This window comes from Carettochelys insculpta, chromosome 5 (assembly GCF_033958435.1).
Source record: "Carettochelys insculpta isolate YL-2023 chromosome 5, ASM3395843v1, whole genome shotgun sequence".
NCBI lineage: Eukaryota > Metazoa > Chordata > Testudines > Carettochelyidae > Carettochelys > Carettochelys insculpta.
The window spans coordinates 115,128,523-115,151,808 of NC_134141.1; the positions used below are offsets into that span (position 1 = coordinate 115,128,523).

The window sequence follows — 23,286 nt, forward strand, 5'->3', positions numbered from 1 at the left end:
GCTAAGTCCGTTTCCTGGCTCCTCTATTGTTTTCAGTTTGATTAAGTGTATCCTGTTAAACTGTGTATTCCTGGTATGGATTATATTTTACTCCGATAAAATGAGGTTATACATACACATCTTTTCGCCATAGGTTTTCCATAGACAGTGCTTGGAAAAAATGGGGAGACTAAAACATTCTTTTCTCTTTGTACAGTGTGCCTTGTTTTAACATACATTTTGTAGCAGAAATGATGTAATTTAGGGTGCTTTTATTTTGCATAATCAACTGTGGCAATTTGCCAGTAGTCAGAGGGTGGCATGTACATTTAGAATTTTTTTTCTTAAATTGCAGATGCCTTCAACCAGAGTGTTATATATTTACATCTTCCTTACGGATGATGAAAAATTGCTTCTGTGGGTTCATCTGCAGTAAAAAGATTTATCAGCCTTAACCGAATGCGGCAATTATAGAAGGGGGGCATTTGCAGTTTTTGGACATGCTGGGGCAAACTTTGCCCTTCCCTGAATGGAACGCTTTTAAATGTTAAGAGGAGTAGCTAATGAGACACATTTCTTTAATCATAAAAGCCCCTTCACTGGTGCCTGGAGAAAATTTGATCCAATCAGGCCTCTTTGGACCACATCACACTGGGAAGCAAAGGAATTTACAGGGTTTCAGAGGTGGAAAGAAAAATGAAGAATGCAAAGAAAAAATGTATATAAATTCTTAATGAAATTAGGAAAAAAGACAGGAACAAAGGCATAAAGTTGACATTAAACTATCTGTGACAAAAGTGGAGGAATTTTTTTCTCATCATTCGTATCTTGCCAAACTATCTGTGTACTAGATTCAAGGTACATGCCATCCATTTAAACTGTTACAGAGCTCTAATAATTACTTAAAAGATGACAGGCCTGATTTCATTAACCTGTGACTTGGATAAAAAGATTCCAGCCCTTATGTCATTTTTGCATGCATTGAGTAATGATTAAGTAGTAGCATAGAATTTAGACAAGGGTTATGAGTTTAGGGTGGATATATTATGATGAATGACGGTATCTGTGCAGACAATTAGTAATAGCTTCCTGTTTAACACTTTGGAATGTGAATTCTATTCTTGACATTCTTTGCAGCATGCTAAGAAAGTAATATATCCTAATTTCTTATTTTTTTTTCCTCTGCTGCAGCAGATTGTCCAGATTCTGTGCCTTCCTCCACTGAAACAGGGGGAACTAATTGTCTAGCCCCTGAGGGGCTTTCAGGTAAGACACATTATTTGTGGTGAGCTTTACTCCCTGAAGACTCCTTGTGCACCCAAAGCTCCTGTTGGTTTTAGGCTGTGAACATCTTAAGAATGATGCTGGGGGACAGTATAAGATTACACGTCACTTTCGGTGGAAGTTTCAAAGGGAGAATTAGGCTCCCAGTGGGGATGAGTGGATGGACCCTTTGGGGAAAATGAATATTGAGAGTGATTCAGTACAGGATACCAATTACTTCTAGAGAAGTGAGGGGGTGAATTACATCTGTATCCTTTGTTTTTAATGGTCAGTCCCAGCCATTGACTGGTTTTTGCCCTATTTGCATGGGTGCTACTGTTGATTTCAGTATTATTATTATTATAGGTAAGGAGATCAGTATATGACTGGTTGTCTTGAATCTTTGTGGGGTTTTTGCTTGGGTAGCGTAACTAGTTTCTGCACAGCCTTCTGGCTACAGTACATTCAATAATGGCATCAATGGTGAGCGTATTACACACTTACATGGGAACAACTGATCTAGTGTCTTCCATTCCAGCCAGTGTGTTCTTGTATGATACTAAGCAGTGGTTGCCTGCAAACTGTCTTTAATAGGTTAGCAATCAGAGGAGAAATATTAGGATAACTGTATATGCATTTTATGTATCAGGAGCTATATTCTGTTTCTCTCTAGGTGCACTGGCAGGGTGGTAGAGAGGGCTCATGGGAGTCCATGCACCAGTGGCAGCTAAGCACATTGTGGATCTCAGATTTGGGGAACAGAGTAGAATGCTGTGTCCCCCTGCACTTGGTTTGTTGTGTTGAGGGGAGAACATTTGGCTGCACCTTTTGGACAGGTGCATGAAAGGGCATTTTCCAGTCCTCTGCTCTTAGCACCCAGCAGACAGCGATGGTCTGGTTTTCTGGGGTGTTGTATCTCCATAGCCGGTAACTTCATGAGAGCTGAAAAATCAGTCCTTTCAAAGGTTTAGTGCCTTATTCTCCTCCATGTTTTGCTCAGTAGAGCTTTACCTTTAGAGCGGCATGGCTGAACCTTAAATGCAACTACAAATACTGTGGCTTGTACCTATGATCACCAACCATAATTTGTCTGAAGATATGTATGTGCCAAATCTCCTGTAGTTTGGAAGGTACTTGTCTCTGTCAGTAAATCTCAGTGATCTATGCTTTGTGGTGCACTCAATTTATTGCCGTGTGACGTTTGCTGGTTGCTGCAGTTGCTTGTATATGTGTCTTCTCTCCAGGAATTGCATTTGGTGTGGATGTCTTTCAGTGAGCCTTGTTTGTTTTTTCTTCCAGTGTAACATATACCCTGCCTGTTATCTGAGAGGGAAACATATTGTTTGTTCAAAGGCCTTAATGAGAATTATTCGAAAGAAGGGCAACTTGTGGCTGGTTTCTTTTTGGGGTGCAGGAGGGGCTAGTGGTGGCTGTCATTTTAGGGCAAAATGTGGCAGGGGAGGGCTGAAGAAGGGAGACTGGAAAAAGAGCTGAAACAAAAAGTAAAACAACACAAGGATGTTAGATCTTTTTTTTCCTCGTGAAATATGTGGGGTGGGTGGGGAGGGATTGAGTTCCACAGGATATCACATGAAATAAGTAAAGGAAGTACTAGCTTTTAAAAGGGGGGTTTCTGAAAGGTTTGTGTTATTGATAACATCTTGTCTGTCTAGTCTACTCCTGAAGGGACAGAGGGAGGTGGGGGTTTGGGCTGCAGGAAATAACATAGCTTCCCTATGAATGTCTTCTTAAGGCGTTTGCTGTCGAAGTTTAATTTCATAGCACAGCAAGAACTGGCAAAGGGGGTCTGCATGGGAAAGGTTTATTAATACGTTCTCTTCCGCAGCCTGCGGCTCAAAGCACTGTTCCTTTTGGGGATGTGTTTTTTTTCTGTCTTGGGCTATTAGAAGTTTGCCAGCCCCTCCCCCAATCCCCAAAACAGGGGAAACTTTTAGGATCATTAAGCACTCTCTCTCCCTCCCCCAGTGTAATTGTAGCTATTTAGTTTAATGAGGAGCCGATAGGAGTGTTGACTCATGGAGGAATATGGTGAGCGACCCAAGGCGGGAGACAAAGCGGAATGCCTCCACATGAAAGAGCATTTGTTTTGAATTTGCTCTTGATTTACTGGCAACTTGGTTCCACACAGAGAAGTGTAGCTCTGAAAATTCCCAACTGAGGAGACCCAGTCAAGCAAAGAAAACCCTCAGTTTGCTGCAGTTCTCTAAAGTGAACTTTTTTTTTTTCTACACACTTTGGTAGCCCGGAACAGTGTATTTGAACAAGGCTTTAATGAGCTATTGTCAAACTGCACTTGGAGTGTTTTATTTCTGTCTGAGGGGAAAAGCTGTATCTTATCTCCACTTAAACAGACAATGGGTCACAAATGCCAGGCATAAAACAAATCCTCTCATCTTCTTTTCACTCTTTGGAACTCCTGAGGTCTGTGGTGACTTGCTTTATGGCTGCATCCCCAAAGGATGTTTCACTGGATTAAAAATAGCCCCGAATTGCCATGCCTCTGATTAGATTGTACTGACTGTCCAACTGCACAGCATTGGGATTGAATGGAACAAGATGATGCTTTTAAGCAACATCATAAGCCTTAACAGCCCTGACCACCACTGAGGATCAGCCACCCCTGGGATGGAACTTGGCAGCTGTTAAACAGTTCTCAGCCACAATAGGTGCATCAGCTGAGGGACAGGGAAATGAAGACTGAACCAGCTGAAGGTTAAAAGGTGGAATGTAGCAGGGCGGAACACAGTCACCACCGATGAAGTTTGAGAAATGGGCCAGGACACCATGGTTAACACTCTTCTTGCGGGATAGTGGGGCCGAGCTGTGGCATCTTCAGAGACTGGGACATTACAAAACGGAGCAGTGCATTAAAAATGCTCCCCTAGTCCTCCGGAAGAATGCGGAAAGCTGGACCATTTATTTTTAGGAGTTTCCGTTTCAGCTACAAATATCTCCTTCTTCTTCATGAAGCAGAGGGCAGTTTTGTAGATGAATGGCAGAGGTACCAGGATGACAGACCTGAGAGAATGTGGGAGGGTGACCAGTGTGGAATGATATGGGTAATATACAGAGAGCTTCTACAAATGTTTCCCCCTTGAAATAACCAATCTGAGCCTCTCTTTCACGTGTTCTGTTTTCTGTTTTTCTTCCTGGCCTAGCCTGTGCTGCAGTGAGCCAGCTTAATGAATGGGGCTCAGTTCAGGGTGGGAGGAAGGTCGGGAACTTGGAGCCAGGGACTTGATTCTTTTGGCAAGGGAAGAGAAAAAAAAGGGAGCTGAATGTGAAAACGTACTCCCATGGGGGTCTTCACAAAGGAACCGGTTCCTCCTGAAATGCACAGAGGTGACCTTTAATTCACTGGTCCTGCCCTTTCATGTTGTATGTGGCACTTTAAAAGGAGCCAAGCCTACAAGCCTAGGAGTGTGTATGGGGTGGGAGGGGGGGAGGAGAAGGGAGGGAGGGAGAGTTTGGGAAACAGGAGGCGGTGGGGGGCGAGGGGACACAACACTGACAGCACAACTGCACTAAATCGCTGGGACCTAGTTAACTTTGTTTTTAAAAAACGTATTTTTGAAGGTTAAAATCTGAACAGAGAAACCCATGGAATCTACATGTGGCTTGGCTCAATTTTAGTGCAGTGTTGGTTAATCCATTACTGCAAAGGAAAAACATGCCTGTCTTCTCCCTCCCCTTTTAGTCTCTGTCCCTGGTTTTGGTTTGGTTTAGTTTTTGTTTGGTTGGTCCTGTTCTCTCCCCCGCTCCCCCATCTCTTTTCTTTGTTGGCTCAGTCTCTCTGGCCCAGTTCAGTATTTGCTGGTTGAGAAATCTCCCACCAAGTCAAGGCTGCTGAACTGAAGGCTGTCAGAGTTCCCAAACCTGGCCCAAGAAGTGAACGTTTGTTGTTTTTTTTTTGTGAGCCAGCTGGGGATCTTGCTTCTCTGACTGAACTACCGAAAGGACCTGGATCTGGAGTTTGAGCAGACCTCTAAGCATTTATGTAATAAATTATAAAAACTTAAGCTATATGAAACTAAAACACCTTTAACTTCATTAAAAAACAGAAAGGCAATCAGAGATGTTCTTGCCTGTCCTGTACTGAACTGGACCCCCTTTCTTGTAAACCAACTCAGTTAAAACCACATTGGAGAGGAAAGGGAAACAAATTCCCTTAAAGAAGGAAGACAGGCTGTTTTTCAAATGTACTGCGGTCTGCCTCTTCTTCACGAGATGGGTAGTTTGTGCTTTAGTTTCTAACAAACAAGTTCAGTTGCATATGTTGGATAACTCAGCATCTGCTCGAAAACAGGTCTTTGAGGGGTCTCAGAGCTTTGAGGGGTCTCAGAGCTTCCTCTTCATGTGCAAAATATGAGGAGCTGGGTTGTGTCCTAGTCATCGTTGATTTTCATTAAGGATAGACAGATTGCCATCCCAAATGGAGATGTCATTGAGGATATATGCTCATTTTGGACTCGGTGCAGAGCTCTTGGAAGCTGATGGGAGTGTTTTTCATTATCTTTTTTTGGGGGGTTGGATCAAGCCCTGAATGCTTGAAAACTCCTCTGGTTGTGCCACTGAGGCCTTCCGTCAGGCAGCCACAATAACACTGGCTGGCTTCAAACAAACATGACCCCTTTGCATTTTGGATTAGCACTTACTTTGGTTTAAAACCCAAGATGAAGTGACAGGAAACAATGTCAAGAAATTTGACAGTGCTTTTTATCCTCATTCCCTCACCCTTCACCTCCAAACCTCATCTTATTTAATTTAATGGAACACTTGAATTCACGTTTGATTCATCTTTACTACCAAAGCTCCACTGGGCAGCTGACTGACATTTCATTATGAAATAGCGGACAGGCCTGGAATGTTTCACTATGACTTTGATCCCTTCTGGTATCTATGTCAGCTTGGGAGAAGCACCTTTTTTAAATCTAGACCTATTCACAATAGAAGCACAATTATTTGGCTGGATTTAGTGCCCTGTCTTATCTCATCCTCTCCCTGTGCAAATTTGATGGGAGTAGCAGTGTTCTTAAGGCTTCTCTGGAGAAATCCTCACTGTGTTTTCTCACCCACTGCCCCCTTGCCTCTAGCACCGTTTTTAACTGCCAGTGAAATGCCTTTATTTACAAAGTGGCATCCTATTATAATCAGAACTTAAGAAATCTTCCTGCGTAAATGGGGATTGTATATTTGTCTTTTGGATAAACAACAGCTTGTGATTTTTTTTTTTCCAAGTCATTTATATTCAGTTTATTTGAGCACATGCACTCTGCTGTTTCCAGTGTCTCGGTGCATTGCAAGTCATTAGCTTGTATTTACATGCATTAAATATCGTACCTCAAATCTCACTCCTGTGCTCAAGAGGACAAGGTTAGCAGGGGTTAATGCTAAGATGACAGCATTGAAGTCTTTGGAGCAAACCCGGCCGCCTGCCAGACTAGGAGTCTTGCAGCCTCGCACATCATCTGACCATGGCAGAATGTAGCCAGGCCAGTGAAGTGGAGAGCGACTGGGACTTGGCATGGTCTCCATGTAGCTTTTGGCCTCTGGCACGCCATTCTAGCTCCTCCTTGTGTTAGACCCTTTCTTCCATAAGCCAGCTAGAATTTTTAAGGCGGAATCTCAAACAGGCAGAGCTGAGTAGCACATGTTCTGTGGCACTAGTGTATAGTCTGTGGGTGTGCACGTTGCGTGGGTGGCCCTCGGTCCGGATCTTGAACAACTCTGTATCAGTTTCTTCTCAGTTAAATTCTATAGAAATATTCCAAAACACTCTCCATGTAAAATTCGGCCTTGGAAACAACCAACAGTGATTAATAAATGAAAAGCTGTCATCGGGGGCTGTTCTTTGGCGTCCCCTCGGTCAGACTTCCCTCTCGTTAAGCAAAATCTGCCTAATTTAGGTAGAGAAGAACACACCATTGTTTCCTGCCACAGCTATTTCTGATGCATGTAACTTCAAACTGCAGTTTTATTTTTACAAGACGTGGGGGGGGGGGGGGCGTGCACGCGTTGTCCCTGCTGTTTGCTGGTGAATGATTCCCTGAGCCATTATGTCTGTCCAGCATTCTGGGGAAAATGAAATGCTAAAATGCATTGTAAAGTTCAGTCCCAGTAATGGGAGTGTCTGTTTATCTGTATGTTTGTCTTCAACTGACTCAGAATGGTATCTACCTGCAAAGTAAAATGTACCCCATGAATGTGGTGGGAAATGGGATAATTTGAGATCCTGTGGGAGGGTTTTTTTTTTTTAAAAATTGCTTCTGCATGTGGATGCAGAGAACGCCACCAATGGGCAAACTTAAATACATGCTATGTGAAGGGAGCCAGTAAGTTGTGTAGTAGAGCCCCCATCCCTAAATCCTCCTATGTGGTAGAGTACGCCAGGCCTGCTTGGGTGGGGCTGGAGAAATGCCCCACTTCCTCTTCCTTTTCTTGAGCAGAACTATTGCATCAGGGTCCAGGCATGCTGTGGTGAAGGAGCTGAGATTTGGCCCCAGGTACAGGGATTCAAGGCCCAGTTTTTCTAAAGTGTCTGCCTGCTTTTATATGTCTCCATATTTTGGGGGTTCTAACTTGAACCTTCTAGGTCTGTATTTTCAGCTGTACTGAGCACCTGCAATTCCTTTGTGCTTCACTTGGAGTTGTGGTGGCTCAGCTCTTGAGAAGATCCGGGCCAAGGCATCACAAATTGGCGTCTGACGCTGCAGCAGCAGGAATGAGTGGACACTTGTGTAGGCTACGCTTGTGGCTTCAGCATTTTTTGCTCTGAGGGCTTTCTTCAGAAGCGATCAGTTCAGCCAAGAGGATACAGTCCTCTGTGAGCTCTTACTACAGACAATTCCCACCAACCGTATCTTCTCTGCCGCACTATGTCAGATATTCGCACGTTCCTTCCACTATGTTGAACGGTGCAGCAGGAGGTGCTCCTGACAGCCAGTGGCTTGACTATTAACTAAGGTTATTGAAGGGTTATCAGCAGTCCCTATCCGCTAGAGGCTTGGAGAGACGCTGATACTGACCTCCCTTTGACCGAACGAGGGGCGGGTCAGCCTTATCTGCTAGGTGACCCGGTGTGGTTTCAAGAGATGAACATGGAATTCCTGCTGGTGCCTTCTTGTAGTGACCTGGGAGTGAGCTGTGTAAAAGAATACTGGAACCGGCCACTCTGAGGTCACTGCCAGCCACACCATCTTTCTTAAGCAGGATCGAATGACCAACGCAGCAGTTTGGCTGCCTGCCTACTGTCACAAAGTAGCTTCCTTTCCAGTTTATTTTGAGCTCCAAGATATTATTAACTGCTGATACCCAGTCTAGATTTAGTTGTAACACACAAAGAAAGTAAAGTTATTCATTTTGTACCTAAATATCTTTTGTTTCTCTCCCAGCCCTCTTCCCTCCCCCAAGTCTCCCTTCACTTTGTGTACGGGCTGTTTGCCATGGGCTCGTTTAACATGGAAACTGAGGAATAAGTGATGTCGTGGCTGCTCTTCAGAAATGCCATAGTGTAAACAAGACTATGGCCCAGTTGTGTGTGGTGCTCAGGTCTATGGGAAAGGAGCACCTGCAGCTCTAAGGACTTCCAGCCTTTGACTTTTGATTAGACTTTCAAAATCAATGATGATGTCGTGGGTGTAGTCTTGCAATGTTGTTGGGATGTAGGGGGTGGTGTGACTGCATCACCAGAAGTCGAGTGTCTCCTTGTGCTGGAATAGAACCGCTTGCAAGAAAATCCAGACAAGGATTTAATTGCAAAGGTTCTCCCTCATTGTCCAGTGGAGAATGTGGGCAAGGCATTATCTACATGTTCCCTCACAGACCCCCGTGGAGCTACAGGATGCCAGGGTCATCCGGGTAAGGCCTTCTACCCCTTCAGTGGCTCTGGCCCCAGGTAATCTTTTCTCTACTCCTTGGATTGGCTACTGGCCGCAGGCCTTGGTGAGCTTGACAGGCGGTGGGGGCAGAATGCAACTGTAGTAAAATTAATACAACCTGGACCTGATTTAGGGGGTATAGCTAACTACCCCTGGAGTGGGGGATGGTCAGGGATCATCCTACCCTCCCATCCTGACTCCATACCTTTCTCCATAGGGACTCTGGACATGTGCTCTCTGCCTGTTGTTGAGGAAGGAAAGGAATGATGCCAAAGAGCTGCCAGACTGCTTCTCCCCGCATCTTTCCACATTCAGGAGAGAGAGCTGTGTGCCTGCAGAATAGTTGCACACAAGTTTGAGGCTGTCCCTAAGTTTGTAATGTGTAGGTTCCCTGGGAACACTGGATCACATCCTGGCAGGGCCGACTCATCTCTTCGTTCTTCTGAGTTCCATTCGGAGTGTATGGGAAGGGACTTCTTTGCGAGACCAGACAAATATGCCCCTGTGTCCTCAACCAAAATCCATATTCTGCCTTTGAGGTGCTGCTGTGGGGACGTTTGGATGTTTCTTTTCTTGCCCAAGGGGCCTGCAGTTCAGCATGGTACAATAAGAGGATGGCACCACGTAGTTAAGGTTGAGATAAGAGGATCCTGTTTCAATCAGTGGTACATACTCAGCTCAGGGTATAGATCAGCTTTCACCAGCAAAGTTCCTCAATCATGAAATGTGTTTAAAGATGCAGAAGGCCTCTTCCTCTGGAGGGGTATCTTGGCTGCGGTGGTAAAGATGCAGGGAAGGAGGTACACTTGCTACCCCCACGTACCACCTTTGGTTGATTTGTCCTATGGGTATTTTGCCTAGTGTTTAGTTTGTGCCAGGACTGAGCCCTGGCACCTCTAGGGTTAGCAATGCAGTGCCTTGGCATCTCTGAGCTTGCAGTTTCAGTTACTAAAGTTTAAAAAAAAAAAAAAAGCTTTAGGCTCAGCAACTCTTTCACTAAAAATTAAGCATTGGTTTTGCCTCAGATGCTGGACCAGCCGGAGAACCATTTTCCGCAGTGTTGTTTTGGGTGTGAGTTTAAATATGTGATAACTTTCACCCTGTTAATTAACAGGAAACATTGGGACAAGACAGGAAATTGCATCATTTTTTATGAGGAAAGAGCCAAGAAAAAATAGAAAGAAAAGAAAACATAGTTATTAATGAAAGGAGAAGAAGGGAAAAGGAAAACAGAAAAGAACCTTTTTTTCCCAGTGATCACAAAGTTCTCGTGGTGCCCGATTTTCAGAGAGAGGCTGTCGGATCAGCACTCTGATTTTAATTTTATTATGTTGAAAAATATTTTAACAGCAAGGTCACCTTTGCTTGAATGTTAAACTCAGCCTCGTCTCTCAATTCACTGAAGAATCTTTTCATGACTTTTTCTCAGCTTCCTTCCCCAAACTGCCAGGCCGAGGAAGCTCTTGGCTTGGAAGCTAATTTTGGTTTGGCTGCTCAGCCCTCAAAATTGGTCCCCACCCAGTGTCATTATCTTGGTTTTAACTTGCAAAAAAAAAAAAGAGAGAAAGAGAGAGAGAAACTTTTTGTAAGAGTGTACACAGCTCTTCCTTACCCTTTTAACCTTGCTGCACAAAAAGCACTGCTGCTTCAGTTTCCTGAATGCTTTGTCCTTAGCATTTATTTGCAGCTTCAAGTCCCTTCCGTTTTGCTTATTTTAAGTCAACATTAAACTCCTAGTCCTTTTTGAGAGGTCCCAAGGAATGCTCTCCGAAGATCTCAGCTCTTTGGAGACAAATTGAATTCCTTTTATTCCTGGCTTGGTGGAGCTGTCCTCTCCTGTTTGTGAAGAACCAGTCCAAGTCACACCTATAACAAAAAATGGATCGTAAGGGGCTGATGATATTGTGACTTTGCTCCTGTAGGCCCTTGGATTGTCGTCTTCTCCAGACAGCAGCGTGCATGTGACTGGAGGCGCACACAGGGTAGAGAGCTAGGCATAGTCCATTGTTTTTCTCTGTCCCCTGCATACTTCCTTCGTTAACTTGCAAAAGCTGAAGGTGAAAGGGTTGGGCTGTGGGTAAAGAATGGACACCTCTGAGGAGATGTGCACTTAGAAGCCCTCCTTCTCCATGCTCAACTCTTGAACTCTGACTCCAGAAGTAATTGGGTCGCCATGCAGCAGTGGTCTCCTGAGTGCAGGGGTCAGCAGCCTCTAGTATGTGTGCCAAGAGCGGCACTTGAACCTATCTGCAGGCGGGAGTGACTGTCACTCAGCAGGTGAAACAGGAAGTTCATTAGTCAGCAGATGCACAGAGCAGTGCAGCACTGTCAGAACAGCTGACAGAGACAGTCGCTCCAATCCATCTTGGTAGGGAGGCGCCCGAGGGGGTGCCCACATCTGGGGTCTGGCCTCCCCTCCACAGGCTAGCTCCTTCCAACTCTTCCCCCCAGCCTCCAGCTGCCACCTCTGATTCAAAACCCTGCTTGCTTTCTCCCTGCTCTTTGTTCAGGGACAGAGGTGTTACCTGCCAGTTTAAGTTACAGACAGCAGAGGGTCATCCTTAGCCATTGTGAACTGCTCAGCTTGTCATATGCACATCCAGCCTGACTGTCACACACACACACACCCCACTCCATCACATCTCTTCCCCCTTCCAGACCGAACCGAGCCGGGTCACTTAGCCAGTGACCCCGGGGAAGTTCGGGCCCTCCCTGCATGACAGGGCATTGGCTATGATATGGCTTTCCCAGAGCCCACACCAGGGCCAGACATTCCTGCTCTATGGCCGTGTAGTTCTTGTGTAAGTACACAACGGGGTGTCTCTCCCCCTTGTTGTTACTGCATTAGCGCGGCATCCAGCCCAGTGTCTGAGGCGTCAGTGAACACCGTGAAGGGCTTGTGAAAATCTGGGTTTGCCATCACTGGGGTCCTGACCGTGGCCTCCTGGCACTGCTCAGTCCAAACCACCTTGTCTCACTTCCCTTTCATACACAGCTCTGTGTGGGAGGCTGCGCTGGAGCTAAAGCGGGATACAAACCTCCCATAGTACCCTGCCATCCCTATGAAGGCCTGGATCTGCTTCTTGGTCTGGGGCACTGGCCAGTCTCTGACAGCCTCCACTTTAGCTGGCTCTGGCTTTAAGCATCCGCTGCACACCTTGTGACCCAGGTAGGTCACCTGGGCCATCTCCACCTCGCACTTCCCCACTTCGATAGTCAGCCCAGCCTCCTGAAGTCAATCCAGGACATGGCTGACCTGGGACACATGGTCCTCCCAGGTCTGGCTGAAGATGCAAATATCATCCATGTAAGCCAGGGCAAAGCTCTCCATCCTTTCAGTAGCTGGTCCACCAGGTGCTGGAAGGTGGCAGGTGCCCCCTTGAGGCTGAAAGGCAAGACCAGGAACTCTTAGAGCCCCACTGGGTTGATGAAAGCTGATTTGAGCCAGGCATCTTGATCCAGTGGTACTTGCTAGTGCTCATTGGTGAAGTCTATGATGGTGAGGTAGTGGGCTCCCCCGAGCTTGTCCAGGAGTCATCAGGCCTGGGCATGGAATAGGCATCCGACACAGTGATGGTATTGAGCTTGCGAAAGTCCACACAAAACCAGCTAGACCCATCTTTTTTGGGGACCAGCATCATGGGAGAGGCCTAGGGTGTGGAGGATGGTTGGATCACCCCCAGAGCCAGCATGTTTTGGACCTCCAGCTCTATGTCCTGGGCTGTCTTCCCCATGGCTCTGAAGAGCGCACACTTTATAGGAGCGTGGGCACCTGTCTCTATTCAGTGGGGAGCCAAGTTAGTGAGTCCAGGCCAGTCGGAGAAAAACTGTTAGTGTGAACGCAGCACCTCCCTGATCTCCATCTGCTGGGTAGGGGTCAGCTGGTCAGGGAGGGGGATAGATTCCAGCAAGGAGCCAGCTCCAGTCCCTGTGAGCAGATCCACCGAGGGATCATCCTCCTGCCCCTCCCAGTGCCTGCACACAGCCGGCACCAAGTTTTCCCTGTCCATGTCCCACTACATGGTACACCCGGTGGCTGTGAGCCCCGTTTGACAGTTCCACGACATAGTTTGCCTCATTTAGTTGTTTGATGATCTTGAAGGGACCATCCCAGGCAACTTGCAGCTTGTTCCACCGCACAGGTATGAGAACCATCACTTGCTGCCCAGTGGCATAGGCTTGGGCCCGGGCATTGCAGTAGTACCAGACCTTTTGCTTCCTTTGGGCCCTGGACAGGTTCTCCCTGGCCAGGCCCATGAGCTCAGTGAGCTTTTCCTGGAAGGTCAATACACATTGCACCACCAACTCCCCTTCGAGGGAGGCCTTCCCCTCCCACTCCTCTCTGAGCAAGTCCAGCAGTTCCTGCACCCTCCTTCCGTACAGCAGCTCAAATGGAGAGAACCCTGTGGGTTCCTGGGGAACCTCCCTGTATGCGAACAGCAGGTGGGAAAAGTACCTGTCCCAGTCTTATGGGTGCTGGTTCATAAGGTTCTCAGCATTTGCTTCAGGGTCCCATTGAACTTCTCCACCAGCCCATTGGTCTGAGGGTGGTAGGCTGTGACCCAGTGTTCTGGACCCCACACTTGTCCCACAAGCTTTGCAGTAGAGTTCACATGAAGTTGGACCCCCGGTCCATAAGGACCTCCTTGGAGAACCCCACCCTACTGTACATGGACAGCAGTGCATCTGCCACAGTGTCAGCTTCAACAGAGGTCAGGGCCACTGCTTCTGGGTAGTGAGTGGCAAAATCTACTACTACCAAGATGCATTTATTCCCAGAATGGGTTGCCTTACTCTAAGGTCCCACTATGTCCATAGCCGCTTCCTGGAAAGCTTCCTCTATGATGGGCAGTGGCCTCAAGGCAGCTTTCCCCTTCTCCTGGGCCTTCCCTGCCCTCTGGCAGGAGTCGCAGGACTGGCAATACCAGTGGACAGTAGCAAAAACTGCTGGCCAGAAAAAGTTCTATAACAGCCTCTTCGTGGTGCGCCAGACCCCCTGGTGTCCTGCAAGTGGGACATCATGGGCCAGGTACAGTAGCCTGCGGTGGTACTTTTGGGGAACCACCAGCTGCCTCTGGACCCTCCATGGCTCCACTTTGCACTTGGGAACCCATTCCCAGTATAGGAATCCCTTCTCCCACAGGACTCTGTCCTTGCAGTCCTCTCCCAGTGGTGGGGTCAGGCTGAGGCTGGTCAGTTCCCTGAGCTTCTGCAAGGAGGGATCTTTCTGCAGCTCTGCCTGGAACTCCCTGGCTGGGGAAGGGGTGGGAGCCACTTCCCCCTCTCTACCTGGCTTCAGGACCACCAGCCTGTGAGACCCAGCTCTTGGGGGGCCTCTGACTCCCAAGATAGGCCCCTGTGGCTTCAGCTGGGTATCCTCCCCTGAACCCGGAGAGATCACCCCTCGCCTCCTTTGGCTGTGTCTGAGGACCAGGGCCTGAGGACATTCATGCAGCCAGTGTTCCAGGTCACCCCCCATTAGTACATCAGTACACAAATCACTGTGAGCGCCCAGCCCTTCTCTCCTCCCCCATGGCTGTTCACAGCCATGTCGCCTGTGGATTAACAAAAGACCAGCTAATGCTACCAGCCACCACCTAAACGGTAAAGCTCTGCGCCTTTATTTATTAATGAAGCTGTTATCAGTAGGACTGTTAGTAGCTTTAAAAAGTATCACTGGCTCTCAGACCGTACAGAGAGGTCACAAGCTCAGATTTTGGTACTCTGCCTGGGAAAGTTTGCTGACCTTTGGCGTGTGCGCGCACTCACACACACACAAACATACACACCGCGCCTGTGATGTACAGGACCAAACTCGCCACTAAGGCTACGTCTCCGTGTGGGCTTGACTGACCAAATTTTTGTCATTTACAGCACTCCCCTCCTCCCATGAAGGGCAAAGTTTTGCCGTGGGGAATGCAAGTGGGAACTCTGCTTTGTCCGCAGGAGCGCTCTGCTGCCAGCAAAGGGAAACCCCCTCATTTTGTCAACAGAAGTTGCCAACAAGACGGTATTCATGCACACCGACTTTCAGTGACAGGGCAGTGTCGACGCTGTGTGGTGTAGACAGTGTCTCGTACATGCAGCCGGTGAGAGACTGTTGAACGAAAACTGGTGGGCTGATGCATGGTTGGGCGTGAGCCTGCCATTGTGTGTCATTTTACAAATCTCCCAATTTCATATGCATCAGTGGGGCGTTTGGCTAGACTGGTATCACTTCCCTTGATTGCACGCACTCAAAGCTGCAGCCTAACTAGCTGGCTGAGTAATCTTATCGTTATTCAAATAGAGGCTGTCACAGGAGACAGCGAGGAGGAGCTCATTCGTCTGCTTCTTCTTAGTTCGTTTTGTTTTCATAACACGAAGAGAGCCCCGGGTTGTAATTGTCAGTGCATAACAGCATTGCTGAGAATTCAGCAAGGGTGACTTGTCTAAACACAACGCTGACACCAGAGGAGACTGAGACAGGCAGGTGGAACACAGGACAAAGTAGCTTTTGCAGACCTTTGTTGTCAATTTTTTTATCTAATCTGTTGGCACAGTTTTGAAACACCAACTTCAGTTTAATCTTCTGTGCCATCTTCTTTCAGTTCAGCTGGTGTATGCACATGTGTGAAGCTATTCCTCCATATATATATGCAATTATTCCCATCAAGCATCTATAGGAAGCAGCCTGATAAATGCTATGCAGGACCTGGGTAGATTAGCTATTATTCAGGTATGTCCTCAGGAGCCTTTGTGTCTCTGTGGTTGGTTGATAAATTGCAGCCCTGCAGAAAAGTAATGCTGATCTTCAAGGGCTTTTGTTAATTAAGAGGGAAGGCAAATTTTGTATTAAATGAATACATCTAAACTGCTGAAATCGCTGAACATTCAAAATATTTTTATGTGTACACATGTGTACATCATAAGCAAGTCTGGAATGGCAAATAGTAATAATCTATTTGTAAAGATGGTATTTGTAGAGTGTTGTTTCCACAGTAAGTTGAATGAGAGCTGTATTTTGGAAGTGAGCAGCCGTATGCCAACGTTCAGTGGAGCAGAATAACTACTAACACTTGGTCGTCATAGAATACTAGAACTGGAAGGGACCTCCCGAGGTCATCAAATCCAGTTTCCTGGACTCACAGCAGGAACAAGCACCATCAGTCTAGATCACCCCCTACAGATGTCCATCTAACCTGCTCTTAAGTGTTTCCAATGATTGAGATTCCACAACCTTCCTAGAGAAGGGGCCAGCAGCATACATGCCCTTTCGCTAGGGCTTGTCTGGGATTTGAACCTCTGGCACCCTAAGCATGAATCATGTCCCTACACTAGCAGCCACTTGCACCCCTTTTAGCCCTTGCACCCCTTTTAAACTTCCCATCAGCAAGGATCTATCTGGTCAGCCCTTTATCATCTTTTAAAAGCATGGAAAGACACGTGGTGCTACCTATGGTGCCATAATAGGTTCATTGGCTTCTGAAGCAACCTTATTTATGTCTGACAAATCCAGGTACTGAAAAGGTGGTGAGTGTTCAAACATTCGTCACTTTATAATTGGTAAAGTTGGATCTGGACGGATGACTTCAATGAAAACGATGCTTTTGATTTATAAGTACTAAAATTCCAAAGCATTACCATGGCAGGTGAGACTCTTTTCAAGTCGGATAATGCATGGTGTAGTCTAATAGACAACTCAGTAGGTTTTTTTTTTTCTTTCTGTTTTTTTCCTGTTTGAACTTTGATGTGTAACTAGATTTTACATTCCACGCAGTTATAGTAGTTAACTGCATCTTTGAAGGCCACTGAAATTTAGACTGCATTTGGAAGATCCAGAGAATACTGAGTAAAACTGGAGTTCCCATAAAATAAAATAGCCCCCCACAACCAGTGAGATTGTGCCCTGTTTGTAGAAGACTGTAATTCTTATCTGATACTGTTTTGTTGGATATGAGGCTTTCGTTTGTGCAATACCGTGTTGGACAGAGTAAATAAATGCATAAAATCATACTTCAGGCAGTGATGTGGGAATCAAATAGAAGAAGTTTTGTTTGGAAAACTAGCTGGGAGCCTGAAGTTTTAACTAGTGGATTAATTTTCTTTGTAAACCAGGACCAGGCAGAGGCTTTTGATCTCACGAAAAGGAACAAACTCATAAATCTTATGCAGTGCAAAGTGGCCTGTAGTTTTTCTATTCTTTCACGCTGCCCTGCAGGTAAGTATGGAAAATGTGTCCTTTAATGTCCTCGTGCTCAGTCTTAGAACCATTACTGATGCCTGTAGTGATTACTCAGGTGAGTAAAGATCACTGGCTTGTGAAATTGTTGTGGAATGGGGCCAAAGAACAGTAGAACTACACTTAGAACTCCTCCATTCTTTTGTAGTGTAGTTTCAGTGTGGTTTTGTGGAGGAAGGAACAGACTATGGAGTGTGTGAACGGATTATGGAGTGTGTGAATGGACGGATGTGGAGGGAGATAGTAAGGAAACACCAATAAAACACTGAAGTGCCAGGCTGTGCAAATGCCCTGGAACATCCTTGGAGCTTAATTTACTCTGGAAGGCAGGGGATTCAATTTAACATAATGTAGGTGCGAGGTGGTCCAACTTCCCCCACCCATCTCTTTTCTTTTTGTCACAGGTTATTTGAGATGAGTTAGAAATGCACATCTTTGCACTGTGGTTTTGCTGCTGGGGAAGGAAGGTATAAAGTAAGGGGTGTGGGAATGTTTATTTGTAGCTTGTTAATTTTGTGCACGCAGTGAATGCAGTGTAAAATATTAAGTTCTGTGAGCTCCTGTGTTTCACTGAAGTTCACATGTAAGTAAGGAGTGAGCATAGTCTGCCAGTTAGGTCCCATCTTCACTCCAGCTACAGTAGGCTCTCGACTTGCATGGGGGCTGCGTTCTCGCCACCCCCACTTAAGTCAAATTTCCCATGCAACTCCGGGGAGCCAGGAAACTGACAAAGGCACCAGCCCTGGTCAGTTTCCTGGCTCCAGCATGGAGGGGAGCCTGGAGGGGAGCCAGGAAGCAGACCAGGTGACAGAGTGGCTCCCCTTCACTTTTGGAGCCACAAAACTGACAGGGTTGGTGCTTTTGTGAATTTCCCTGCTCCTTTCAGTGGGGGCAGCTGAGAGCCTGACTCCTGTCAAGGCTGGCTGGCAGTTGTGTATCTTGGGTTGAGGGGGGGCGTTGTTTACTGTACTGTAGAATGAGGAGTTACAATCCTGTTGTCTTCTGACCTGGTTACAGCATGGTTAAAAATTGTAAAATAGCTACCTCCTAACCGTGTCCCCATCACCAGTCTGAAGTCCTGGTGTTTTCCTGGGTTCAGTCAAGTTAAAGAAGCATGGTTAGGTTTTGTCTTGGATTGCACCTTCTAGTTGTATGTTAACTAGGTTAGGGACAACCATTCTGTAACTGAGTGCCATAACTGGATTAGAAATGGAGGGTAAATGGGATTGAGAGCTAGGAACTCCTGGGTTCTGAACCAGGTGCTGCCACTGACTCAATGCGTAGCCTAAGGCAAATCACTATAACCTCTGTCTGGGTCAGTTCCCTCTCTGCAAATGTGGGTGTTAGCACTTACCCATTTTGCGGGAATGTTGGGAGGATTAATTAGGTAATGAATGTAATGCACTGTATAATTGTTAAGTAGTAATCTGGAGAGTAAGGTGGGGAGCGGAGGGGACAGATAAGCAGCTTCTTTCTTGTGACCCTAGTCTAAATATTTTTGAAATGTCCTTAGCTGTTGCTTTTGGCTGTTAGCTTTCATTCTTAACCCGGAGTTACCAGGGTTGTATTTGCAGAATGGGATGGACAGGACAGAGAGGGAGTGTTGTGGGAGGGAGGGAGAGACCACCAGACCAGATTTTTTGGGGCCCGAATGCGTGTGCATGTGTATGAGAGAGAGCTTTGCTGCATGCGCTTTGGAATAGAAGCGATTAGATTATGAAGGCAGACAGAAGTAATGATTAACTTTTTCAGTCTGCATGCTGTCTCCAGTCTGGCGCTTGGTGTTGTTTTTCCCCCTAAGTAGGCCCTGGCCCTGAGTCGACAGGGTATTAGGTTGTAAAGAAAGACAGAAGGAATGAAAGCGAGGGGAGGGGTGGTGAAGGGGGGAGTGGGCTTTTTCCATCAGATCAGGGAATGGAATTTATTGGCTGGAATGCAGTAAATGTTCAAAATGCCATCCCATCTAAACAGTTTTCATAATTGCTATGGGGAGGTTGGGGGCACAAGGGAATGAAAAGAACTTTTGTTTCTAACTGTATTTTTCCACATCTTGTATCAGAATAAGAAACATTTCCCTACTCTAGAAAAAATAGTGTTTTAAGCAAGGGAGGCATCCCCTCCCCCCTACACTCTTTGTAAATGTCTGTTGTTGGTCTTGTCATAGCTTTGAGGAGAACTGTAGGTCAGTGTGGTTCAGGGAGAGGGGTTTTATTTATCTATTTATTTATTCATTTATTTTCATTATTAAAATTCAGCTCAGCAGTCGTGACGTGAAGGGAGTGCATTTCGGAAAGAATTGTAATAAACATCTAGGTATTAAATCATCAGTTTGGCAATACTTGGCTGCTATACATCTATTTTTTTTTTAGAGTCCTTTATGTGCCTGTTAACATGTAACCTATGTAGCCACCCATTGTCAATGGAAAGACTTCAGAACTACAGCTTTGGCTGAGCCCCCGTCTCTCCTTGCTCCGAGGTGTGACCAGGAGCTCAAACTTCCTGCAGAATGAATAGGAGACTGGGCTACAGCAGGGTGACCTGGGTGTTATTGTTGGACCCTTTCTTGGATTTGATTTCCTGATTCCTTTGATCTAGTGTAAACAGTTTACGATCTTCATCCTGCTATTCCTCATCCAGGAAAACTTTCATTCCAGAAGTCCTTGGGCATAAGGATAGTTTACCCTGCTTGCTTTTATGCCACGCTGACTCTATTGGTTTTGATGGGCTTATTCCTGAATTACACTGGTATGATTGAGAAGGAAGATGAGCCCTTTTGATATCAGTGAAACTATGCAGGAGTAAATGTACACAGAGAAATATATTTTGGCAAGATCAGCTGCAGGTGTGGCTCTCTTTGCTGAGAGGCAGGAAGTCACCAGCCCCATCTATGCCTGCTCCCCTGCCAGCACAGGCTCCAATAAAGGGCTGGAGATGAGAAGAAAAAGGGCGTGTCTCAGGAGACATAGGCTTATCATGCAAAAGAGTCAACCAACCTGTGCTTTCCCTTCTTGGGTCGTGCAACTGAGTGGCTTGGTGGTGCACCAGTGCTGGCTCAGGCTCTCTGCGTGTGGAGAGAAATCACTGAAATCTTGCTGTTCTTCATGAAGACAAGACAACCCCAGGTTGCACATGGCAGATGAAAAGCCTGGGATGGGGTGAAGAGGCAGAAACAAGGGTTTCTTACACATCAGTGTAGAATGGGATCTGTGGGTCGGAAGATTATTGTCCTTGTTGGAATAAAATCTCTTGTGGGAATAAAAACACTGGTCCAAAAGGAATTCTGAAGGATTTATGGCAAATTACCTGGAAAGACACCACTTAGGAGCAGTGTAAGAGCAAAAAAAACGAGGGACAAAGTGGGGCAGGGAGTTGACTTACGTAGGAGAAACTTAAAGATCTTGGGTGAGAAGCAGAGACCCAGAGAGATGGGTCTGGAGAAAAGAGAACCTGTCCAAGGATCTTCAGAGTAACCTGGGAGTGTTTCGTTATTGCAGTCCAAAATTACGCGCTGCCACTCAAGCCAGGTCTCCCCTAGGGCTACTTTGCTAGGATAGCAATACCAAAGTATTGTATGAGCAAAGCTTATCTGATGTATCTGCAGTGTCTACCAGCAAATCTGAGGGGTTTTTTCCCAGCTTATTCTGTTGCCTCTCCCAGCCCCAACAGCAGTCACAGGTCACACTCATCACACTGCTGACTGAAATAGCAGTGTCAGCAAAAGTTTGCAGCATAGACCTTGGCTTTAAAGTAAAGTCTCCTTTCTTTCAGTGGCTCTCCTTAGAGAGTAAGGTACCCCTACTAACTGTGAGAAGGGGCAGCACAATCAGGTGCTACAATTTGAAAACCACTGCAGTACAAGACAGCATTAACGTATGTGGTAGGAGCTTCTTTTTTATTGCGTGAAATTTTATCAGGTATTTTTAAAGCCCATAATAGAAGGCATTTTCTCTCTCTTCCCCCGCATTTATCTTACTTATCAAAACACGGAGTTCATTTCTGTTCAGGTGAGAGTGGGGGACGGGTATGAGTCCCGCCTTACTTCTTTCCAAAATTAAAATAAAACATTTGGGAAGAAAAAGTTTCCTGCTACAAAAATGATTAGGCTGACTGTATACGAAACAACAGCAAAGAGGCCCATTTACTGTAAATATTATGAATGGACTTGGCTGACTCCAGGATCTCCACCCTTCCTCTAAGGCTTTTCTCTGAGTTAAGTTGAAATTCGGCCTTCAGACAGCACAGCACTCTATAATTTGCATGGCTGATGAGGCCCAAAGCCTGGGACAGAGGAAGCTGGAGTCAGCTGGCTGCTTTCTAACCACTGGAGACAGGCAGACAGGCAGTTTTGGTGTGCATGTTTTTCTTCTAGCTCCAAACACACACTTACAAAGGCTGGTGGCTGCTGCCTGCTGTCTTTTAAAGAAAATGTAGCTGGGCATCATAAAAGAGTTCTCTTTTGTGGGCAATTTTTAGCACTGGTAATTGATTGATTAATCATCATAATTAGACAATAACAATGACTAGTTGTACATTTTATGAATCAATTTTTTTGTTTGGCAGAGTGAGAACACCCTGCAGACTTTTTAGTTCATTTCTTGTCTCTTCTTGTCATCCACCCAACTGCTGCTGCCTCTTTCATTTGTGTATTTAAAAAGTAGATTAAAACGCTGGCCTTAAGAAAAGTAGGGCAGTATTGACTCAATGTGAGTGTGGGTTTGGGTTTTTTCTTCATCTTACATTTTTCAGACTTTATTTTCCTGTGTTAAAGACACGCTCTGGGGCCTGGTTCCCTGATGAAGTCCATAGCATTCTAAGAGAGCTGGCCCATGTGGTAACACGGGTACAGTTCAGAGATGTCTGTGTGTTTCGAGTCTTGAGTCTCTGCTGTCTGGGACTTCAAGCTAGAACTCCGAGGAACTCATTGACCTCAGCCTATAGGGGCTCGTAAGAGCCTTAAGACTGTGTCCATCCAGCCCCAGGTTTAAATTAAACTTTGGGGTTTGAATTAAAGCCAAGGACTCAATGAGGGTGAAACCTTGGGGGACACCCCAGGTTTCAAATATCTTCCACCTGTAGTCATATCGCAGAAGTTACGCTGACTCTGACTGAAACTTCCTTGAGGTTTTGCCGTATGGGTTGTCAGTAGAAATGTAACATCCTGCTTAATTAGTTAACTGGTTAAATGATTAAATGTGCGTGTGCGTGTGCGTGTGCGTGTGCGTGTGCGTGCATGTGGTGGGGGGAGGGGGGCTGCTCCAGCCAGGCTCCTGCAATGCTCCCAGGGCCACTGGGGACCAGGGCTGCTCCAGCCAGGCTGGAGAGCCCCTGCCTGTGATGCTCCCAGGCCTGCTGTAGCTGAGGCCTGCTGGAGCATCCCCTGCCTCTGGCTGTCCCAATGGGGCTGGAACAGGCCCCCCCCCAGTTAACCATAACTAGTAATGCTCATCTGTTTAGGGTGAGGCTTACAAGTTAAAAACTAACATCCCTAGTTGTCAGCCTTGGTGACCATTAGAACCACCTTTGGGCAAGTTTTGGGTTGGCAACCCATTTCTGTACCAGGCCAATTTCACTTTGTTTTGTTATGGAAGTTTTTCACAGACCTGGTGATAATTAACGAGGGCATGAACCCAAATCATAGCTCTGATCTGGGAAGTTCATCTCCAGTTCTGCAGTTGTGTCTGACCCCTAACTCCATAATGGCTTCACCCAAAACCTTAATCTGAATACCCTCATTAAACTTCAAAAGGCTTAACAGGTTGGGCTGGTCTCTAGAAACAAACTATCATAAAAACTTTGCATACCAAGTACAAAATCCTATAGGCCTTCCTCAGACAAAACACAGGAGTTTTGCCTAAGTAGGAATTTCAGGTTTAGCATTTTAATGGGAGAGCAAAGGGGTATTTTATGCTCGAAAAGATTTTAAGT

The 23,286-nt window shown here is 46.1% G+C and overlaps 1 protein-coding gene across 3 annotated transcripts in view; it reads left to right on the forward strand.

Annotated features, from left to right (window-relative positions):
- Nucleotides 1-23,286, forward strand: part of SMAD7 (SMAD family member 7) — a 46,312-nt gene that overhangs the window by 9,237 nt on the left and 13,789 nt on the right. For 2 of the 3 annotated variants that reach the window (XM_074995798.1, XM_074995800.1), the window contains one exon: nt 1,174-1,245. In XM_074995798.1, coding sequence (XP_074851899.1) covers nt 1,174-1,245 — 72 coding nt within the window. Of the gene's footprint in view, nt 1-1,170; nt 1,246-23,286 lie in introns of all 3 variants that reach the window. The other variant, XM_074995799.1, reaches the window with a different exon arrangement.